The 20,327-nt window shown below is 43.8% G+C and overlaps 1 protein-coding gene across 2 annotated transcripts in view; it reads left to right on the plus strand.

Moving 5' to 3' along the window:
- Window positions 1-7,214: 7,214 nt before the first annotated feature.
- XPO7 (exportin 7) overlaps window positions 7,215-20,327 on the plus strand; it is a 91,197-nt gene continuing 78,084 nt past the window's right edge. For both annotated transcript variants that reach the window (XM_061426920.1, XM_061426921.1), the window contains exon 1: window positions 7,215-7,321. In XM_061426920.1, coding sequence (XP_061282904.1) covers window positions 7,304-7,321 — 18 coding nt within the window. In that variant the 5' untranslated portion in view covers window positions 7,215-7,303. The remainder of the gene's footprint in view (window positions 7,322-20,327) is intronic.

Below are 20,327 nucleotides of genomic sequence, written 5' to 3' on the forward strand. Positions count from 1 at the left end.
TGAGCATTATGGGCTCTGGGAGGAGAGGACTAAGACACGTAAAGCTCATGACACTCAGTCCAGCTGCCTGGATTTGAACAGCGGGATCCAGCAACCAAAGGGGAACCAAGGATGCTGGTGAAGGGGGAAAACGCCTTGAGAAGGGGTTAAGAGTATGGAAGTAGGTGGCTTATTCCATCTCTCTGGGCTTCCCTGGTGGCTCATTGGTAAAGAATCCACCTACCAATGAAGGAGGCATGAGTTGGATCCCTGGAGTAGGAAATGCAACCCGCTCCGGTATTCTTGCCTGGAGAATTCCATGGACAGAGGAGCCTGGCAAGCTACAGTCCACGGGGTTGCAAAACAGTCAGACTTGACTTAGTGAGTAAACAACAACAATTCCATTTCTCCAACCCTTTAGGGGAAGCAGCATTACACAGGGGCTGCATGGACTGTGGATGACTCGGCATCTCCTTAGGGAGTGAGAAAAGAAGGGCTTCTAAGGCCATCCTGGGGGTTGTCAGAGCAGTGCCTTTCAAACGCTAATGTGCAAACCTGGTTGCAGATTCAGATGCAGTAGGCCTGGCATAAGACCTGAGATGCTGAAGTCGCTGGTGGGTGGACCGGACCTGATTAAGTAGCCAGACAACAAAGGATCCTCCCCTCCACCTCTCTGATCACTTTCCCCGAAGGTCAACTGGACGCATTCCACTCACAACCACAGGGGGGAGCCCGAGTTTGCCAGATTACCAGGAAATTACTATTTAATCCCTGGTGGTTTAGACCCTAAGGAATCGGTCTGCAATGCAGGAAACCTGGGTTCGATCCCTGGGCTGGGAAGATCCCCTGGAGGAGGGCATGGCAATCCACTCCAGTATTCTTGTCTGGAGAATCCCCATGGACAGAGGAGCCTGGCGGACTATAGGCCATGGGGGTCACAAGGAGTCGGACATGACTGAGCGACTAAACACTGAGCCCAAGAATTTCGCATACCCCGCCCCTTTCCATGCCATCCCTTGCCTACTGGAGAAGGAAAAGTTATTTTCCTGTGTCTGTTTGCCACAGGCTTGAACTCAGAGCAACCCCCACTTTTCCTGGCAGAACTTGTGGGGACCCTGCAGAGAAAGTACTAACCCCAGTATTTTCTGCCTGGCCACAGGCAAACCCTATGCGCAGGGACCCAAAAGGACACAGCAGAAGGGCAAAGAGCCAGAGGCCCTTAGATGACCCAGGCACCAAAAATAGGGAAAGAAAGCAACAAAAAGGCATAAGTGGAGGGCGGGGTGCCCCTAGACTCCTTTTTGCTTTTATTGGCAAGAAAGGGACACCCCGCACCTCATTTGTGCCTCAGTGTAAGCCACAGGATCCTTTCCTTTACAATGGTTTCTCTCAGCTGGAGTTAGGAACAGATCTGGAGATCAGGGCTCCAAGAACCTGGCAACTTTTTGTTACTATTCTCACCAGTGTTTAGCAACTAAATCTCTAATACAAAAGGACTTCTGGGCTTGTCTTTGGGAGCTAGAAAGGAAGGAGCAGAAGAGACTGATTCCTTGGGCAGGTTTAAAGATTAAGCAACCCCCAGAGGATGAATGGCTGGGGAGGGCTGGAGGGGGAGTACTACCCCAAAGGCAGCTCTGGACAGCAAAGAAGCAACAGCAAAGAAGGTATAGAATGGTGGGCAGGGAGTTGGTGGGGGCCAGAGAATGATGGAGGACTGAGCACAGAAATAAGTTGCGGGGGGCGGAGTTCAGTTCAGTTGCTCAGCTGTGTCCGACTCTTTGTGACACCATGGACTGCAGCATGCCAGGCCTCCCTGTCCATCACCAACTCCCGGAGTGGGAGTGTTCGTAAAAGCAATCCTGCCTTCTCCCACCCCAGTTGTTCCTGTCAGTGGGGGAGGAAAGATCTGTCTCTTGAGTTTTATTCCTAGTCCGCACTCTCCATTAAGTATATCATTATTAACATAATAATATTACTTAACATTGGCATAACACTCCTTAATGTTCAAACTCCTTAATGTTCTCCTGAGAGCCCCAAATGCACCCTAGGATGAGACTGAGATAGGAAGAATTCAGGTTAAAAGTTATGTTTTTGAGCATCTCCTCTGTGCAGAGGTAGGAGGGACAGGGCATAAACAAGACATTTGCTGTTGTTATTCAGCTACTCAGTCTTGTCCAACTCTGCGACCCCATGGACTGCAGCACGCCAGGCTTCCCTGTCCTTCATTATTTTCCGGAGCTTGCTCAATCTCATATCCATCAAGTCGGTGATGCCATCCAACCATCTCGTCCTCTGTTGTCCCCTTCCCTGTTTTCATTGTGGTTCCCTTCTCTTTTTAAAAACATTTCTTTACTTGGCTGCGCCAGGTCTTATTGCGGCAGGATCTTGGATCTTCGTCACAACATACAAGATCTTTAGTTGCAGCATGCAAACTCTTAGTTGTGGCATGTGGGTTCTAGTTCCCTGACCAGGGATCAAACCCAGGCCCCCTGCAGTGGGAGGATGAATCAGTCACTGGACCGCTGTTACCAAGTCCAAGCTCACTCTGCTTGCCACACAACAGGCCAATGAATCCGAGAGACAAGGTGTTGAGACAAGGAATACAACTTTATTCGGGGAGCCGGCTGATTGAGGAAAAGGTGCCTCAAAATAACCATCTTGTCCAAGTCTGGATGCCAAGTTCTTTTATAGACCAGAGAGAAAGCAATGAGGAACTAAAGTCAAAAGACAGATGAGAGGGAAAGGCAGTGGGGAATTAAAGACACCTCCAAGGGAATTGGCCAGGCTCTCGGGAAAGGGTTGTTGTGTGTGCTCATGCTCAGTCATGTCCGACTCTTTGGAATCCCAAGGACTGGAGTCTGCCAGGCTCCTCTGTCCATGGGATTTTCCAGGCAAGAATACTGGAGTGCGTTGCCATTTCCTTCTCCAGGGGATCTTCCTGTCCCAGGGATAGAACTCCCAAGTCGCCTGCATTGGAGGCTGATGCTTTACCACTGCACCACCTCTTGGAGATGCTTTGCAAGCCTTGGGAAGGGATGTGTTCATCTCTTCTATTCACAGGTGGGCAGGGACAGATTAGCTCTCAATGAGCTGAAAAAAGGCACTTTAGTTTACAGTCTAGCAGAGGGGCAGGGTCCTCTGAGGCAAGCTATTAAGTATGATTATAATAACAAAAGCAACAAAAAGCAAGTCAAAGAAAGTTTCCAACAGGGACTCAGTTGGCTTCTCTGCAACACCACCAGGGAAGTTCTTGAGTTTTCTTTCTAGCTGGAGACTCAGATGATGAAAAAACTAAATATGTAAATACCTTAAAACAGACCATGATCAGTGCTGTAAGTATGACAGTGATGGGGGGAGGGGACAACTTTCTATAGAACTGGTGAGAAAAGCCTCTCTGAGGAGATAACAATTGAACTAAGACATCAGTGATATGGAAACCAGCCACTTGAAGATCTAAGGGGAAAACACTGCAGGCAGAAGTTCCTTCAAGGGCAAAGGCCCCTAGGCAGGAACAGCTGAACGTGAAGATCTGCAAGAAGGACAGAATGACCAGAGCATTGCAAGCCAGAGGGGACCGGTTTTTTTCCCGAATGTATTCTAAGTGCAATGGGCGTTGACTTGAGGATTTTAAAGCAGGGATGTGAATGATCTGATTTATGATATTAAAAGGGTGTTCTGCAGCTATAGGGAGCATGGGTTGTCAAGGGGCAAGATCAGAAGCAAAGAAAGCAAGGATTCCATTATCTGAGCCCAGCAGAAAACTGATGGTGGTCTGGATCAGGACGTTAGTAATGATGAAGATGAGTGGCCAGATTTGGGTGTGTACTGGACTTGCACGTGGACTGGCTATGAGGGACTGTTGAAACACTAGATTATCATTTACTGCAAAGGGGAAGATAGAGGGAGAGAAACAGGTGTGGGGAGGGTTGTTGGTGGGCGAAGATTTGGGTCTGACCCCAGAGGGAGCTGTTATTTCTACTCCATCAGGCAAGTAGGGAATTGGAAGTCTACCCCATTGCAATCATCACTCCAAGAAGACAGCAAGGAAGCATCTGACCCACCACCCCTGCTCTGTACGCTCAAGGAGCTAAGAACTGGATACTGAAATGTTGGAAAACAAAAACAGAAAAATCCCACATCCTAAAGGTTAGACTTGTCAGAAGCAACAATCAAAAGCTCTGTCTCCAAAGTTTTCTCCAAGTAAATCTAATTGGCAGTGAAGCTAAAGGTAAAGGAGAAAAGGAAAGATACCCATCTGAATGCAGAGTTCCAAAGAATTAGCAAGGAGAGATAAGAAAGCCTTCTTCAGAGATCAGTGCAAAGAAATAGAGGAAAACAATAGAATGGGAAAGACTAGAGATCTCTTCAGGAAAATTAAAGATATCAAGAGAATATTTCATGCAAAGATGGGCACAGTAAAGGACAGAAATGGTATGGACCTAACAGAAGCAAAAGATATTAATAAGAGGTGACAAGAATACACAGAAGAACTATACAATAAAGATCTTCATGACTCAGTCAACCATGATGGTGTAATCACTCACCTAGAGTCAGACATCCTGGAATGTGGAGTCAAGTGGGCCTTAGGAAGCATCACTATGAACAAAGCTAGTGGAGGTGATGGAATTCCAATTGAGCTATTTCAAATCCAAAAAAATGATGCTGTGAAAGTGCTACACTTACTATGCCAGCAAATTTGGAAAATTCAGCAGTGGCCACAGGACTGGAAAAGGTCAGTTTTCATTCCAATCCCAAAGAAAGGCAATGCCAAAGAATGTTCAAACTACTGCACAATTGCCCTCATCTCACACGCTAGCAAAGTAATACTCAAAATTCTCCAAGCCAGGCTCCAACAGTATGTGAACCGTGAACTTCCAGATGTTCAAGTTGGTTTTAGAAAAGGGAGAGGAACCAGAGATCAAATTGCCAACACATGCTGGATCATTGAAAAAGCAAGAGAGTTCCAGAAAAACATCTACTTTTGCTTTATTGACTACGCCAAAGCCTTTGACACTGTGGATCACAACAAACTATGGAAAATTCTTAAAGAGATGGAAATACCAGACCACCTTATCCACCTCCTGAGAAATCTGTATCCAGGTGAGGAAGCAACAGTTAGAACTGGACTTGGAACAACAGACTGGTTCCAAATCAGGAAAGGAGTACAACAAGGCTGTATATTGTCACCCTGCTTATTTAACGTATATGCAGAGTACATCATGCAAAATGCTGGACTGGATGAAGCACAAGCTGGAATCAAGATTGCCAGGAGAAATATCAATAACCTCAGATATGCAGATGACATCACCCTTATGGCAGAAAGTGAGGAAGAACTAAAGAGCCTCTTGATGAAAGTAAAAGAGGAGAATGAAAAAGTTGGCTTAAAGCTCAACATTCAGAAAACTAAGATCATGGCATCCAGTTCCATCACTTCATGGCAAATAGATGAGGAAACAATGCAAACAGTGACACACTTTATTTTCTTGGGCTCCAAAATCACTGCAGATGGTGACTGCAGCCATGAAATTAAAAGATGCTTGGTCCTTGGAAGAAAAGCTATGACCAACCTAGACAGCATATTAAAAAGCAGAGACATTACTTTGCTGACAAAGGTCTGTCTAGTCAAGCTATGTTTTTCCATTAGTCATGTATGGATGTGAGAGTTGGACTATAAAGAAAGCTGAGTGCTGAAGAACTGATGCTTTCCTGGTATTGGAGAAGACTCTTGAGAGTCCCTTGGACTGCAAGGAGGTCAAATCAGTTAATCCCAAAGGAAATCAGTCCTGAATTTTCATTGGAAGGACTGATGCTCAAGCTGAAACTCTAATACTCTGGCCACCTGATGTGAAGAACTGATTCATTGGAAAAGACCCTGATGCTGGGAAAGATTGAAGGCAGGAGGATAAGGGGACAAGAGAGGATAAGATGGTTGGATGGCATCACTTACTCCATGGATCTGAGTTTGAAAGCAAGCTCTGGGAGTTGGTGATGGACAGGGAAGCCTGGGGTGCTGCAGTCCATGGTGTTGCAGAGTCGGACAGGACTGGGCGACTGAACTTAACTGAGCTTAACTTGCATATAGAACCCTGGCTGCAAGGAAGTCTGGGTAATGTAGTTTTTAGGTGTCCTACCTCTGCGAATGAGGAAGACACACTCGGAGGAGGACGAAGGTTGAAATGAATGCTGAGCACCAGTCCTCCTGATCCTTAACAGAAAGTGTGTGTGTCATTCACTACTAACATACAACCTATACTCTCAGAATTCAGATAAAATTTAATCTGGGGACCATGACTGGAAGCCAGAGTGGGATCTAATGGAAAACAAGATCTATCTTTCCAAGTGGGAAAGACTGGAATTGGTCTCAGCAGGCAAGGCCTTACCTGACCTCACCCAGAGGGATGGCTTTTCCACTCAAGACTGAGCCCAGGGGTCCTAAAATCCCTTTATCTCTCCCCACCACCACCTCCCGCAGCTTCTGACCACTCTTAGGAGGCAGCCTAGACAGCTGATTAAGATGACAATTTATTGGGGAAGGTCGGAACCGTGCTTTCTGCGTGTATCCATCATTACCATTACTTGGCAGTTATTTCCATGAATGTTTAGCGTGGAGAAAAGGATATAAATGGAAACAAGGAGATTTGAGTTGCTGGTAAAACCTAGGATGAGAGAGCCATGACCCCTGTCCACTGGAGCAGAAATCCAGAAGGACACAAATTCGTCGGCAAGGGAAAGTAAAGAATAATGCAGGCGTCCTAAGTGGGCGGTGGGCGCACCGGAAGAACCCCCGGGGGTGTGGTGTGGTGTGGTGTTACAGCAGTGGCACGGCCGCAGCCGGGTGAGGGGCACGACGTGAGGACAGTTTTGAAGGGAGGAATCCGTCAGGTGCAGGGGTCTGGGCGGGGATAGGTCTTGGTCCCTCCGGGAGCCCTCGCCAAGCCGATGAGCTAAGGCAGCGCCACCTCCCGCTGCCGCTCTCGCCGCCCCGCCGGAGCGAGCGCGGCCCCTTTAAAAATCATGTAAACAAAGCTTTGTTCCGCCGGCCCCCTCCCCTCGCGCCCCCCGGTCTGCTCCCTCCTCCACCCGCCTCCCGCGTCTCCGGGCCGCTGACGTTGCCGCGCCTTTACGCCGTCCCAACGGCGCTGCGCATTCTCCAACCGCGGCCCCTGCCGCCCGGGCCTGCGCAGCCGGGCGGCGCTACGCCGCGAGCGCAGCGCGACGAGCCCCCAGCGCGCAGGCGCAGCGGCGACGGCGGCGGCGGCGGCGGCCCGGCCGAGGTGCGCGTTGGGGGGGAGGGGGGGCCGCAGAGGAGCATGAATGGAGCAAAATGGCGGATCATGTGCAGGTGAGAGGAGCTGCGGGGGAGGGGGCGGCCGCGGAGAGTGGGGACTGGGGGCGCGCGCAGCCCGAGGGGCTCGGGCAGGGTCGGGGCTCGCCGGGCCCGCGCCGCTGCCACTCGGGGCTCCGGAGACGCCGCCCCGTCCCGGAGCCCTGGGGCCTTTCCCGCCTCCCGGGCCGGGGGCCTCCTCCATCCCCTCCCACCCGGTCCCAAGTCTCTCGCGCGGGGCTGGAGATTCAGGGATCCGCGCCCCGGCGGGCACAGCGTACATCGCTAATCAGTGACTGTCCTCACTCCGGAGGGAGGCCTCCCGCAAGTCCTCAGTGCCCCCCAAGACGGGGGCGGTAGGGAGACCCCTTGCCGACTCTGTCCTGAGGGGCACTTCCCCGTCACACTCGCCGGCCCTAAACAGATAACAAAAAGAATACCTCGCACTGATCGATCTCGCTTTACCGAATCTTTCCCGCCGCCTTCCTCTTCTCGCCCCCGAACATAAGAGAGACCCCCCCTCCCTCCTGCCTCCTTCCCCGCTCCCACGGATTCGCCCACCACTCCCCCACTCCTGATCGCACAGCCTGCAGGGCCGAGCTCCCCGATCCTCCAAAATGGGTGCTCAGGCCTGGGCCCGCCCTCCCTCCGGTCCCCCTATCCCCAGTGAAGGAGTTGAGTGCCCACACCTCCTCTGAAACGCGGGGTGGAGGGGGTGTGTCTGAATCGAGAGCTGCAATGTTGGGTGCAGACGTTTGCTCTGGAGGGTCCCCATGGGGCTGCAGAGCTGCCCCGGGCGTGCTTTGGGCCCAGGCCACTTTTTTTCAAAGACATGGCACAGGCCCTAGAAAGGGACAAACCCTTAACCGCTCCTAAAAGTAGCTCGAGGAGTCAGGGTTATTTCTTGCAAACTCGATAAAGTTTTTCCTTTCTGTGCCTTAGATCCGATAATTTTATGACACAGTTATTGTTACAGTTATATTGTTAGAAACCTTTGGATTTTCTAGGTAACCGCACGGGTTTTGTGTTGTGGGAAGTAGAAAGTAGAGAGTATAGCAAGTGTGTCTCCTTATTTTGCATATTGTATAGTTATCATTCCTCAAGTAAAAAGGAGAATCTTCTCACGTTTTGTCTACAAGGAACTGCGGTGGTGTGACTTCTGTCAGTTTCTTTGGAAGAGAAGGGACTAAATAAATTCTCAGGCCAGGGATCAGTAGAGTAAATCTTTGAAGGGGGAAGCACAAGTTATCAGGACAGAATTATATAGAAGATTGTAACCACTGATGGAAGACCACAGATTTGTATTTGAAACTCAGTAGCGTGATTCAGAAGTAGCAGTAAAACTTGATACAAGGTGATAATTATAATACTGTAGTTCCTTGAGTTTTATAGCAACCATATCTAAGAAGCATGTAGGATTTTTATGTGTGTGTGTGTTTTTTGTGTTTTTTTTTTTTAATTCTTCCATCCTAAAAGAGTAGATAGGCATTAACTACTTCTGTCAGTTTCCTTTTGAGGAAACTGAAGCATAGAACTGATGTTAGATTTATTTAGGAAGTGGATTGGAGGCTTCTGACTTTGGGTCCCATGCTTTTATCTACTGGGGAAATAAAAAAATAGTGTCAGAGAGCATTCCAGAATATGGTTTGAATAGATAGCCTTTCTGATGATGCTTTGGAAGACAGGAAGTTCCTGTACTTTTATGAATATGCATCTGTCTTATCTCTTGCAAAGAAGTCTCTCTTCCTGTGATCTCTCCCACATTTTGAATCAAAAAGGTGGTCATTCCTCACCAGAGGAACGTCAGGATGAGTTCAAGTGGTCTTCATAGCACTTACCTCTCAAAGGAGGATCTGCCTTAGTAAGGAGTTGTTTTTTTTTTCCCCACCCACCCCAACATAAAAATCTACCAAAGTAAGAACTTACTAACTTTTCAAAACAAAGAGGAGGAGGCCAGTTCAGTGCTTCATTTGATTTCAGAGAGTTACAGTATGTTACTCTCTAATAGTGGTCTTTTTAACAACCAGATAAGTCTGTGAAGGAATTTTTTCTCTTTATGCTTTTGTTTGTTAGACCACTAGATTACTTTTAGTTTTGGATACTTGGAGTCTTAAACATGTACTTTATTGTAGCAGAAAACCTTCTCAAGAAAAAGATAAATTCTCCCCCGTGTGTAATGAGTAAATAAATGAAAAGATTAAGGACAAATCTGAAGTGCTTTGAGGGGTAGTATTTTTCTGAAAACACTATTGGAATATGAGGTTTAAAAAAGTCTATCACTGATTCAAAACAGTTATTATTTGAAAGCTTCATGTGTAGTTCTAAATAGTTGAGTCATTATGTAGCTAGTGCTTTCCTGAACCACCAGGGTGAGCAGTTTTGTATTGTTGTTTTTTCTATTGACACTAAGTAAGTGTCATATGATTCTTAGGCTGGAGTCCTGAGCATCTCTTCTGATAAGTATTTAATGGAAGTCACAAAGCGATAGTAATGGAAAATTACAATATTTGATTTGTCTTTTAGCTCTGTTGATGTCAGTAGTCAAGTCTCTTCAGAAGAGAGGCTTGTAAGAACCTTCTCATTGTGATAAGTTTCTTACTCTTGGTCTTAGAGGACCTTATCTAACACCCACCAAGGAGGCAGTGATTGTTAAAAATCAAACTCATTTGTATTTATCTTCATAAAATGAATGGTCCTCCTTCCGTTTCTAAAAAACATTAAGTTAGATGAAGATAATGAGGATTTGGTATTTTCACTTGCTGGCTAGTTATGGTAAAGAAATGAAAGTTAGTGTACAGTGTAACAGAAACATTAAGAAGGATCATCAGATGTTTTAATACTGCTAGCTGGTATCCAGGCTCAAGAGAAAAAGGAAAATGTATATGATATAATTGGATATTAAGTATATTATTTAACATATAAGTCTATGTAAATATGGGACTTCCCTATAGCTCAGATGGTAAAGAGTCCCTCTGCAATTCAGGAGACCCTGGTTCAATCCCTGGGTCAGGAAGATTCCCTGGAGAAGGAAATGGCAGCCCACTCCAGTATTCTTGCCTGGAGAATCCCATGGACAGAGGAGCCTGGTGGGCTACAGTCCATGGGGGTCGCAAAGAGTTGGACACGACTGAGCGACTAACACACATGTAAATATATTAAATGAATGATAATTCTGGGGGTTTGTTGGATTTATTCTATTGTTATCCCGGGTCTTACTCAGACTCTTACAGTATTATTTACTGGTATCTGCATTATGACTGAGTAATAACAGAAAATACAGTTTTCACATAGTCATATTTGTTTAAATATTGACCACCACTGTAACTCTAGGGGTCAAGAAGAATCATTAAAGCTGGCAGGTTAAAATTTAACAGAGTGCAAAAGTTTAGCCCGTTTAGAGGAAAAGATAGTTGTCTTTTTAGCTTTTAAAAACATGCAAGGAAACATGAAGGACTATGGGTGATTTATTTGGAGAAGAGAATTCTCTACAACTTTGGAGAATTTTAAAGGAGGGAAAATAGTTACTTTGGTAATTTTCTTTCAGTTAAACTGATACAGTAAGGGCTTAATGTGCCCAAAGCCCTTCTCTGTGCTGGGAACTGCAGAGGATTGGGGACTGAAAAAGATACTGGAGCCAGACTGCTGAAGTATCAAATTCTGATACTGTCTTGGGCAGGCTTCAGAAGTACAAATGGATAGAAGAACTAATACATTGATTGCAAAACATGCTACATTTGTGTTGGATCATACGAAATAGCTACACATTCCCTCTCTCACCCCAGGTACCTCTCCAGGTACCTCTCCTGTGGATTTATACAAATAATGTCAGTATTTTAGACAGACACCTTTATACGTACTTGATAATTCTGACAGTGTTATTACCTCTTGTGAGAAAAGCCTTCAGAAGAATTAAGGGTTGTCTACATCCATGTGATATAGACACAAAATAAAACAAAATATTTCTATAATGGAATCTGTAATTTAGATGGAGGTAGGAAAAAGGAGCATTAAGAAGATCCCTGTTCTGTATCTTACAGATATATTAACTTCCATTTGATCCCAGAATTGATGTTCATAACCACCAGCTATATTTTCTTCTTGATTGGGTTTGGAACATGATATTGTACCACAGCCCTTCGCGAGGTGAAAGTTGCCAATTTAAACCGATAAGCTGATGTGTCTGTAGGTACAACTTCCAAGGCTACTTTGCTCACTTTCATGTATGTAAGGAAGAGAGTATTTAGATATTGCATCATAGTTTTTTTTTTCCTTCTTTTAAACACCAAACATATATTATCTCACAGATATTCTCAGAGTCAGGAATCCGGGAGTGTCTTGACTAGATGGTTCTAGCTGAGGGTCTGGTTGTCAAGCTGTCAGCCGGGCTGTGGTTCACCTCTAGGCTTAACTAAGGATGGAGAACCTGTTTGCAGGCTCACCCACATGCTCATTGGCAGGCATTAGTTACTTAGTTGCAGGAGGGTGGGTGGGGGCCACAGTGCCTCTCTGGCTATTGTCTGGAGATTTCAGCTCTTCACCACTGACCCTTCCTAGGATGTAATTTTTAAGGACTTCTTTTTTTACATTATGTAATGATGTCTGCTACGTTTAAGTGACCCATCTTTGTTACGTGTTTTTTTTTTTTTTTTTTTTATCTCTTATTGAAATATTCCTTCAGACAGATACAAAAATCATAATTTTTCAGCCTGATGAATTTTCACAGAGTGTACACTCTTACAACCAGTACCCAAATCCACAATGTTTTCAGTGCCTCAGAAATCCCTCTGATGGCCCTCTCTACAGCTACCCACACATCCTTCCTGCTGAGGGTAATTACTGTCCGGTCATTTGATTTTTAAGGATGCTTTTAGGAGTCCAGCTGTGGAAGGCCTATCCATGAGAACTTGAACTTCAAAGCCAGGGGAGAAGCAGCATAGAACACTGGTTCTTCAGTTTTGGGGGGACTTTGTTTAAGAATGTAATAGAAGCTGTGTACTCTCTAGGGAAGTAAAGTATATCTATGTAAAAATTTGCCTACAATTTCAAGCTATTTGAGTACTTTAGAACTAGAGTTTAAAGATATATTCCTTTTTAGATGAAACACCTATCGTATTTTATTGAGAAACTGATTTATAAGTCTTTCTCAAGCTAGTTCAGGGTCTCAGTATATATTCCTGGAGAGTTACATGCAGGTTGAATTTTTATACTGAATTTTTGAGGATGATGAAAGCCAGTGAATGACTATTACGCATTTAATGTCCTGTCTTACACACATGCAAGGAAGTACAAGATGTGATGTCCTATTTTCAGGGGCCTTGCATGGTAATGAGATACTGAACCTGGGTTGAGTTGTGAATTTGTAGTGAGACATTGTTTTTGTCAACATATCCTTGAATGAAGGAACTGTTGCTTCCATCACCTTTACCCCATTCCAGTACATCTGAGTTTGTGCCTCACACTGAAAGTGAGTTACTCATGGTGGCAGGAAATTTTCACTGAAATGAGATTGGTACCCAGGAGTCCATATCAAAATCTGCAGAAAGGAGAGGAAATGTCCAAAATTGAGTCTTAAGTGTATCTGATATTTGCATCCATGGTTCCTTACCCCATCATACATGTTTGTGCACACACACACAGACACACATACACACTCATACTGTCATGAATGGAAAGGACACGTTTGAGAGAGGACAGCATTGGAAACTTCATGCTAGCATTGATTGGACTTTTAGCTTCTAACCATTTTACATGATTTCATTTAATGTTCACAGCAACTCTACACAGTAGGTATTATACAGATCATAGTGATGTTCCTTGAAATAGGCTGATGAAAGGACCTGGTATCTCTGGAAGATTTAGGTTACAGTGTGGTGGTGGTTCTTGCACACCTTACTGGTGGGGGACCTTGGTTGGGGGTAAGCAAAAGGGTGATACAAACGTTTATGGAATATCTGTTACGTGCCAGCACCACGCTAAGCCCTTGATATGTGTTATGCCATTTAATTGGGCAACTCATTTAGTCTCCTTGAACCTGAATTAGGTGCTCTCTTAAGTCCCTTACAGACCTCCCTGGTGGCTCAGATGGAAAGAATTTGCCTGCAATGCAGGAGACCCGGGTTCGATCCCTGGGTCAGGAAGATCCCCTGGAGAAGGGATTGGCAACCCACTCCAGTAGTCTTACCTGGAGAACTCCATGGACAAAGGAGCCTGTTGGGCTACAATCCACAGGTTGACAAAGTCCGACACAGCTGAGCAACTGGCACTTAAGTCCCTTAGAGGCTACCCAGGTGGCACTAGTGGTAAAGAATTCGCCTGCCAACACAGGAGGGGCAAGAGACACAGATTCATTCAATCCCTGGGTTTAGAGGATCCCTTGGAGGAGGAACTGGCAACCCACTCCAGTATTCTTACCTGGAAAATCCCATGGACAGAGGAGGTGGGGGAGGGGGGGCGGGGGAAGATTGAGGCGGGGGCAGTCCATGGGGTTACAAAGAGTCAGACACGGCTGACCACGCACACACATTTAAGTCCCTTATACTTTCAGCATTCTGCTAGGATTTCTAGTTGTCATCCTTACCATTCTCTCCCAAATAAAGAACCATCTTCTCAATTCATATGTACACTGTCATATATTTTCCTAAGATATTTATGTAATACTTATACTTCGATTTCATCTATCTTAAATATGCCTTCCTTTCTCCCACCTACCATTTTTTGTTGGGGAATGTGAGGACTAAATCTGTAGCGTGTCTCACAAATTGAGCCCTGTTTTACCCCAGATAATAAGTAAAGAGCTCTCTTAAGCAGTAAGCAGTGAAGGACATTTTCTGTGGTGCCAAGAAATTAACGTTATTAGTCAGATGTTGATGCTTGTAAAAAATGATTATCACTTAAAGTCCCTGGATTTAAGCCTCTCTTAGAGAAAAACTTAAGATGAAAAGCAGTCAAATGCTTTCCTGTAAATACTTGGGAAAACAATTAGATTAATTGAATATTCCTGTGCTACATCAGGAAGTTGTGATCCTATAGCGGTGGTGGCCTTTTAATTTTTAAGTGCACGAATCTATGTTGCTCACAAAATCTGATCTTATTTCTAGTTTGTATGATAAATTATGATACTTGAAGTGTGTAGTTTCAGAAAGAATTGAGAGTTATGCTAGACATCTTCCCTAACATCGGAGTCAATAGTATATGGTTAAAAGGGGTGTATTTAAGGTCAGAAATGGGAAAAGCAGAGTTTTCTAAAGGATTTTTTTCAGGCCTATTTAGTAATATTTGCAGAGTTTTGAAAATGTGAAAGTGAAGTCGCTCAGTCGTGTCTGAGTCTTTGCGGACCCCATGGACTTAGCCTACCAGGCTCCTCTATCCATGAGATTTCCAGGCAAGAATACTGGAGTGGGCTGCCATTTGCTTCTCCAGGGGATCTTCCCAACCTGGGGATTGAACCTGGGTCTCCTGCATTGCAGATAGATGCTTTACTGTCTGAGCCACCGGGGAAGCCTGGTGTTTTGAAAACATGTGTCTTAAGTTTAGCAAATAATTTCAAATCTCAGTTTTTTCAACCACCTCATCTCCACTAACTCCTGCATTTTGGTATTTTACTTCTCTCTTCCAAAGCACATTGTCTGAAGTCAAGCATGACATTTAATTTGACTCTAGAAACCTGTAACATTGTTTGCTCTGAGAAGAATCTGGGGAGCCAAGTTTGTATTTCACATATCTATACTCAGTTAAAAAATAAAACTATCCCAGATTTGACCAATGTATAGCCATAGATTATTTAAAATATTTTTTATTTTTTGTTAGTAAGTGATGTTTTAATCATTATTTTGCCATTGCTCCATCTAACAAGTCCCTGTAAGTTCTTGTCAAAAACTAGCCTAGAATTTAAAAGAATGAATAAAACTTAACTAGAAAATGGGACCTTGTTTTCTTTCCTCTTAATGTTTTGAATTGATAATGTCATTCCAGAGTTGAGCAAGTATCTTGTAGTCTGCATAGACATAAATATTTGGTATATATCAAATATTTTCAAACAAACTGAGTCTGAGCAACAGGGGTTTTTGTTGTTTTGTTATTGTTCTTAAGTAAGGACAGTATTTCAGAGGTATTACAAATGGAAACTTGTTTTAACATAAAGGATTATTTACTAATTCTTGGAATCCTACATTTTAGTCTGAATTATCATACATATTCCAGACAGATCAGAGTGTATGAACAGGAAAGATTTTCAATTCACAGAATTCCTAAAACTTGTCTGTTTAAAGGTCTTTGTTTGATCCAAGTAACTTCTAATGTGCCCTACAGGTCCCATCTGCAGTGATGGTGAGAGACACCAGGCTAACTTAACCGGTCCCTCGCTTACCCATCTCCTCAAGTTAAACAGCACTTACAAAAGTGAATAGAACAGTTCACAGAGATTGCTGTGTGTAAATTGGATGCCAGTGGAATCAAGACTTGCTTTAACTCATCTTTATGTATACAGGAAACAGCATCCATTTAAAGTGTATAAGTTGACATATACACAACTTTGACTGCTTTACCACAATTAAAATGCAGAACATTTCCTCCTAACTGCAGTCTGCCCCTCCCTCAGCCTTTAGTTCTTGACAGCCCTCATCTGCTTTCTGTCACTGTAGATTAGTTTGTATTTCCCGGAATTTTATGTAATGCATGTACTATGTACTCTTTGGGTTTTGATTTGTTTTACTCAACACAGTGATTTTGCGTTTCACTCCGTTTGTCGCATATTACCAGTAGCTGGTTACTTTTTATTGCTCAGTAGTATTTCATGGTCTGAATGTGCCACTTTGTGTATCCCTTCACCCCTCTGTGGTATTGGGGTGGTTTTCCAGTTTTTAGTCCCTCTGAATAAAGGGCATATAAATAGCCATATGGAAGTCTCTGTATAGACATAAATTTTCTCTTACATACTTGGAGTAGGGTTACTGAGTCCTATGATATGTTTAACCTTTTAAAGAAACTGCCGAAGTGATTGTAGCATTTTACTTTCTCACCATTAGTGTGTAATAGTTCCAAGGACTCCGTATCTGCACCAGCCTTTGCTTTTGCCATTCTTGTGGGATCTTATTGTGGTTTTAGTTGGCATTTCCTTGATAACTAACAGTGTTGTGTGTCTCTTCTTGGCTTACTGACCTTCTTGTATCTCGGAGGCTTGCAAGCCAGGCAGGTAGTTTGGCTCCACAACCTGTTTTTGTACGGCCTGAAAACTAAGAACAGTTTTTGCATTCTTAAATTGTTGAAAAAAATCTAAAAGAGAACAATAATAATAATGTTCCATGACACATGATAATTACATGAAATTCTTATTTCTGTGTTCATAAATAAAAGCTGTATTGGAACACAGCCACATGAACTCCTTTCCAAATTATGTATGGCCACTTCTGTGTTACACTGTTAGAGATGGATAGTTGCAACAGAGACCATTTGGCCTCCTGGCCCACAAAGTCTAAAATAGTTACTCTCTGGTCTTCTACAGAAGTTTGCAGATTCCTGGGGGTGTGTCCCCTCAAATCTATTGCCTGACCCTTCAGTGGGGAGAGGGCTAGTCCAGTATGGGTCTAACCCAAGCCCAATTTGACAGGAACCAGATCAAACTTGATACATTTTGTTGACACTGGCATTTATTACTGCACTGATCAGAATGGTAACTACTAGCCACATTTTGCTATTTTAAAGTAAAAATTAACTTCTTCATTCAGCTGATCACATTTCAAGTGCCCAGTAGTCACATGGTGGCTGCCATACTCTACAATGCAGTTACAACATCTTTCCATTATCATGGACACTTATGTCGGACAGTGCTACCCTGGAATAAGAAAAATCTGCCACAGAACCGAAGAGATTGGCCACAGAAGTGGAAAATAGGTTATAGAATTGCTTTCCTGTATGCCTGCAAAAATAAACTAAATCCTCATTCTCCCAAGTATGTGAATGCAAGTAGACATGTTTAATAATTTATTTAACATTACAGTTCATGCTCTGAGCCTGTGATATGTTTGTTCTCTTACTTAGCCAAGGGAGTGAGAGGAAGCAGTCAAATCATTAAAGAAATTCAGAATTTTACTGATAGGAAGTAGTGTGTTAGAGACTTTTTAAAAGTACCCTAAATGTATTCTTTCCCAAAGCACTTTGCAGAAACAAACCTTCTAACCCCTCCCCTCCGTAACCATTTTACGGGTAAAATGGAGGGAGGATATTAAGCAATTATATTACTTATTCAAGATGCTAACCCTTGCAGAGAACAGACTTATGGACACAGTGGGCAGGAGAGGATGGGACGAGTTGACAGAGTAGCATTGAAATAGATACATTTCCTTGTGTAAAACAGATCAGATCAGATCAGTTGCTCAGTTGTGTACGACTCTTTGCAACCCCATGAATCGCAGCACGCCAGGCCTCCCTGTCCATCACCAACTCCCGGAGTTCACTCAGACTCATGTCCATCGAGTCGGTGATGCCATCCAGCCATCTCATCCTCTGTCGTCCCCTTCTCCTCTTGCCCCCAATCCCTCCCAGCATCAGAGTCTTTTCCAATGAGTCAACTCTTCGCATGAGGTGGCCAAAGTATAGCCAGTGGAAATGTGGTGTAAGACACAGGGAGGTAACCCTGTGCTCTGTGACAATCTAGAGGGGTGGGATGGGGTGGGAGGTGGGAAGGAGGCTCAAGAGGGAAGGGATATATGTGTACATATAACTCACTCACTTTGTTTTGTTGTATATCAGAAACTAACACAACATTGTAGAGCAATTATCCTACAATTAAAAAAATTTTTAAAGATGCTGAGTCTTGATATGCTAGCAATTCTGGTTCCCTTTAGTTACTACTTTTAAAATATTATTGACCTTAAAGTTTTTCATAATTATAGCGTTAGCTTTGAAAAAATAACCCAGAAATATTAGAAATTAAAATGGTTGAAACAACCTGTTTTAAGATTGTATTTTAAGATTTTCCTTTGTATCAGTGAAAACTTGTTTTGTGGTTCAGCTCTTGGGGACAGACGTAACCAATTTTAAATAATGAAGTGGAGCCCAGTAAATCCATTTTCAAATAGTCATCCTCTTCTTTAGGAAAAAATATGTAATTACTATAGGCTTGCCAGTGGCTCAGTGGGAAAGAATCCACCTGTGATGCAGGAGACATGGGTTTGACCTATGGATCAGAAGGAGCCCCTGGAGATGGAAATGGCAACCCTCTCCATTATTCTTGCCTGGGAAATCCAATGGACAGAGAAGGCTGGCAGGCCAGAGCCCATGGGGTCGCAAAAGAGTCCGACACAGCGTAGCAACTAAGCAACAAACAACAGCAATGTAGTTATTATAGTGGATGAATTATCTTGTTCTTAACATAAATAGAAGTGTTTATAAATTTTTAGTGACTAGCCAGCCATGTCAGTATAATCCACCCTAGAAATAAATGCTTTGCTGCACCAGCTAACAGTGAGAAAGTAGAAAGTGGGCATTCTAGTGATGTTCTTGTATGTAGATGTAAGGAGACGTGTAGTGAGGGAGGTGTGGCATCAGTGCTCAAGGACCTGAATAACTAGAAATGTATACCAGTCCATTCCCAGTGGCACTGGTGGTAAAGAACCTGCCTGCCAGTGCAGGAGGCATAAGAGATGTGGGTTTGATTCCCGGGTCAGGAAGATCCCCTGGAGGATGGCATGGCAACCCACTCCAGTGTTCTTGCCTGGAGAATCCCATGGACAGGAGCCTGGTGGGATATAGTCCATGGGGTTGCAAAGAGTCGGACATGACTGAGTGACTTAGCATGCACAGACACAAGGACTGTAGAGTGAGACAGATGTCAGTCTTCCGTTGGAGAGCCAGGAGAGGCTTCTTAACGTGGTGAATGCTTAAGCCAGATCTAAAAAGACATGGTCTTCTCCCAGTTGGTAAGAGTATACCAGCTAGAGGGAATACCATAAGAAAAGATACGTATGTACACACACACATGCATACACATACATACATATATATTTATGCATACATATATATATATTCATGGAACATTCCAAGAGAGTCCAAGAAAGTGAAAGCAGTGAAATATTGCTGCTGTATAGGGAATAAAGAGGAACTAAGTGAGAAATGAGACTCTAATGGTAGAAGAGACCAGAAGGTAAAGAGCCAGTTACATCTTAGTAAGGAATTTGTGCAGTGGATGTGTAGTTGAAAGTTGTTAAGTAGAAGTGACAGAATAATCACATCACTGTGGTGATGGTATAGAAAATTGATTCGATGTAGACAATGCAGCAGATGAAGCAGCAGACAATGTAAGAAGTAATTGGGACTTGAACTAACGTAAGTTAGCTGCAAGGATGGAGAATAGAAAATTGATGTTAAGGAGGTTACACTGTGGGGTTTGGTTAACAGTTGAATGTATAAAGTGAGAAGGCAGGCTTCCACATTTCTGGGCAGCAAAGTTGATAGTGAATGAATGAACAAGATGTTGAAAAGATAGTAAGGTCAGTCTTAAATATACAGATTTTGAAGGGCTGGCGAACATTTGAGTGGAGATTTGTCCAGTAGGCATTTCTTTACCTGTTATCAGCTTGTTTGGAACTCATGTTTTCATAGTGAAGGTCATAGCCTTCAGATGTAAATATGTAACATGTTAGCTACTCACGATACACACCTGTTATATTTCTTACCAAGTCTTAACAGCAACTGTAAAACTTAGTGAAACTCTGGTATTTTATTCGTTTGTTTCCTGAAACAGCCTCAGATTATGTTACCAGAGGCAGGAATAAAATGCTTTTGACAATCAGCCAGGAAATTGATGTGTGCACATTCGTGTGTACTCAGCTGCTCAGTCATGTCTGACTCTTTGGAACCCCAGGGACTATAGCCTACCAGGCTCCTCTGTCCATGAGATTTCCCAGGCAAGAGTGCTGGGGTGGGCTGCCTTTTCTGCCTCCAGCGGATCTTCCCAACCCAGGGATCGAACCCATATCTCTTGCTTGTCCTGCATGGGCAGGTGGGTTCCTTACCATTGTCCCTGCCC

Source organism: Bos javanicus, chromosome 8 (assembly GCF_032452875.1).
Source record: "Bos javanicus breed banteng chromosome 8, ARS-OSU_banteng_1.0, whole genome shotgun sequence".
Lineage (NCBI taxonomy): Eukaryota > Metazoa > Chordata > Mammalia > Artiodactyla > Bovidae > Bos > Bos javanicus.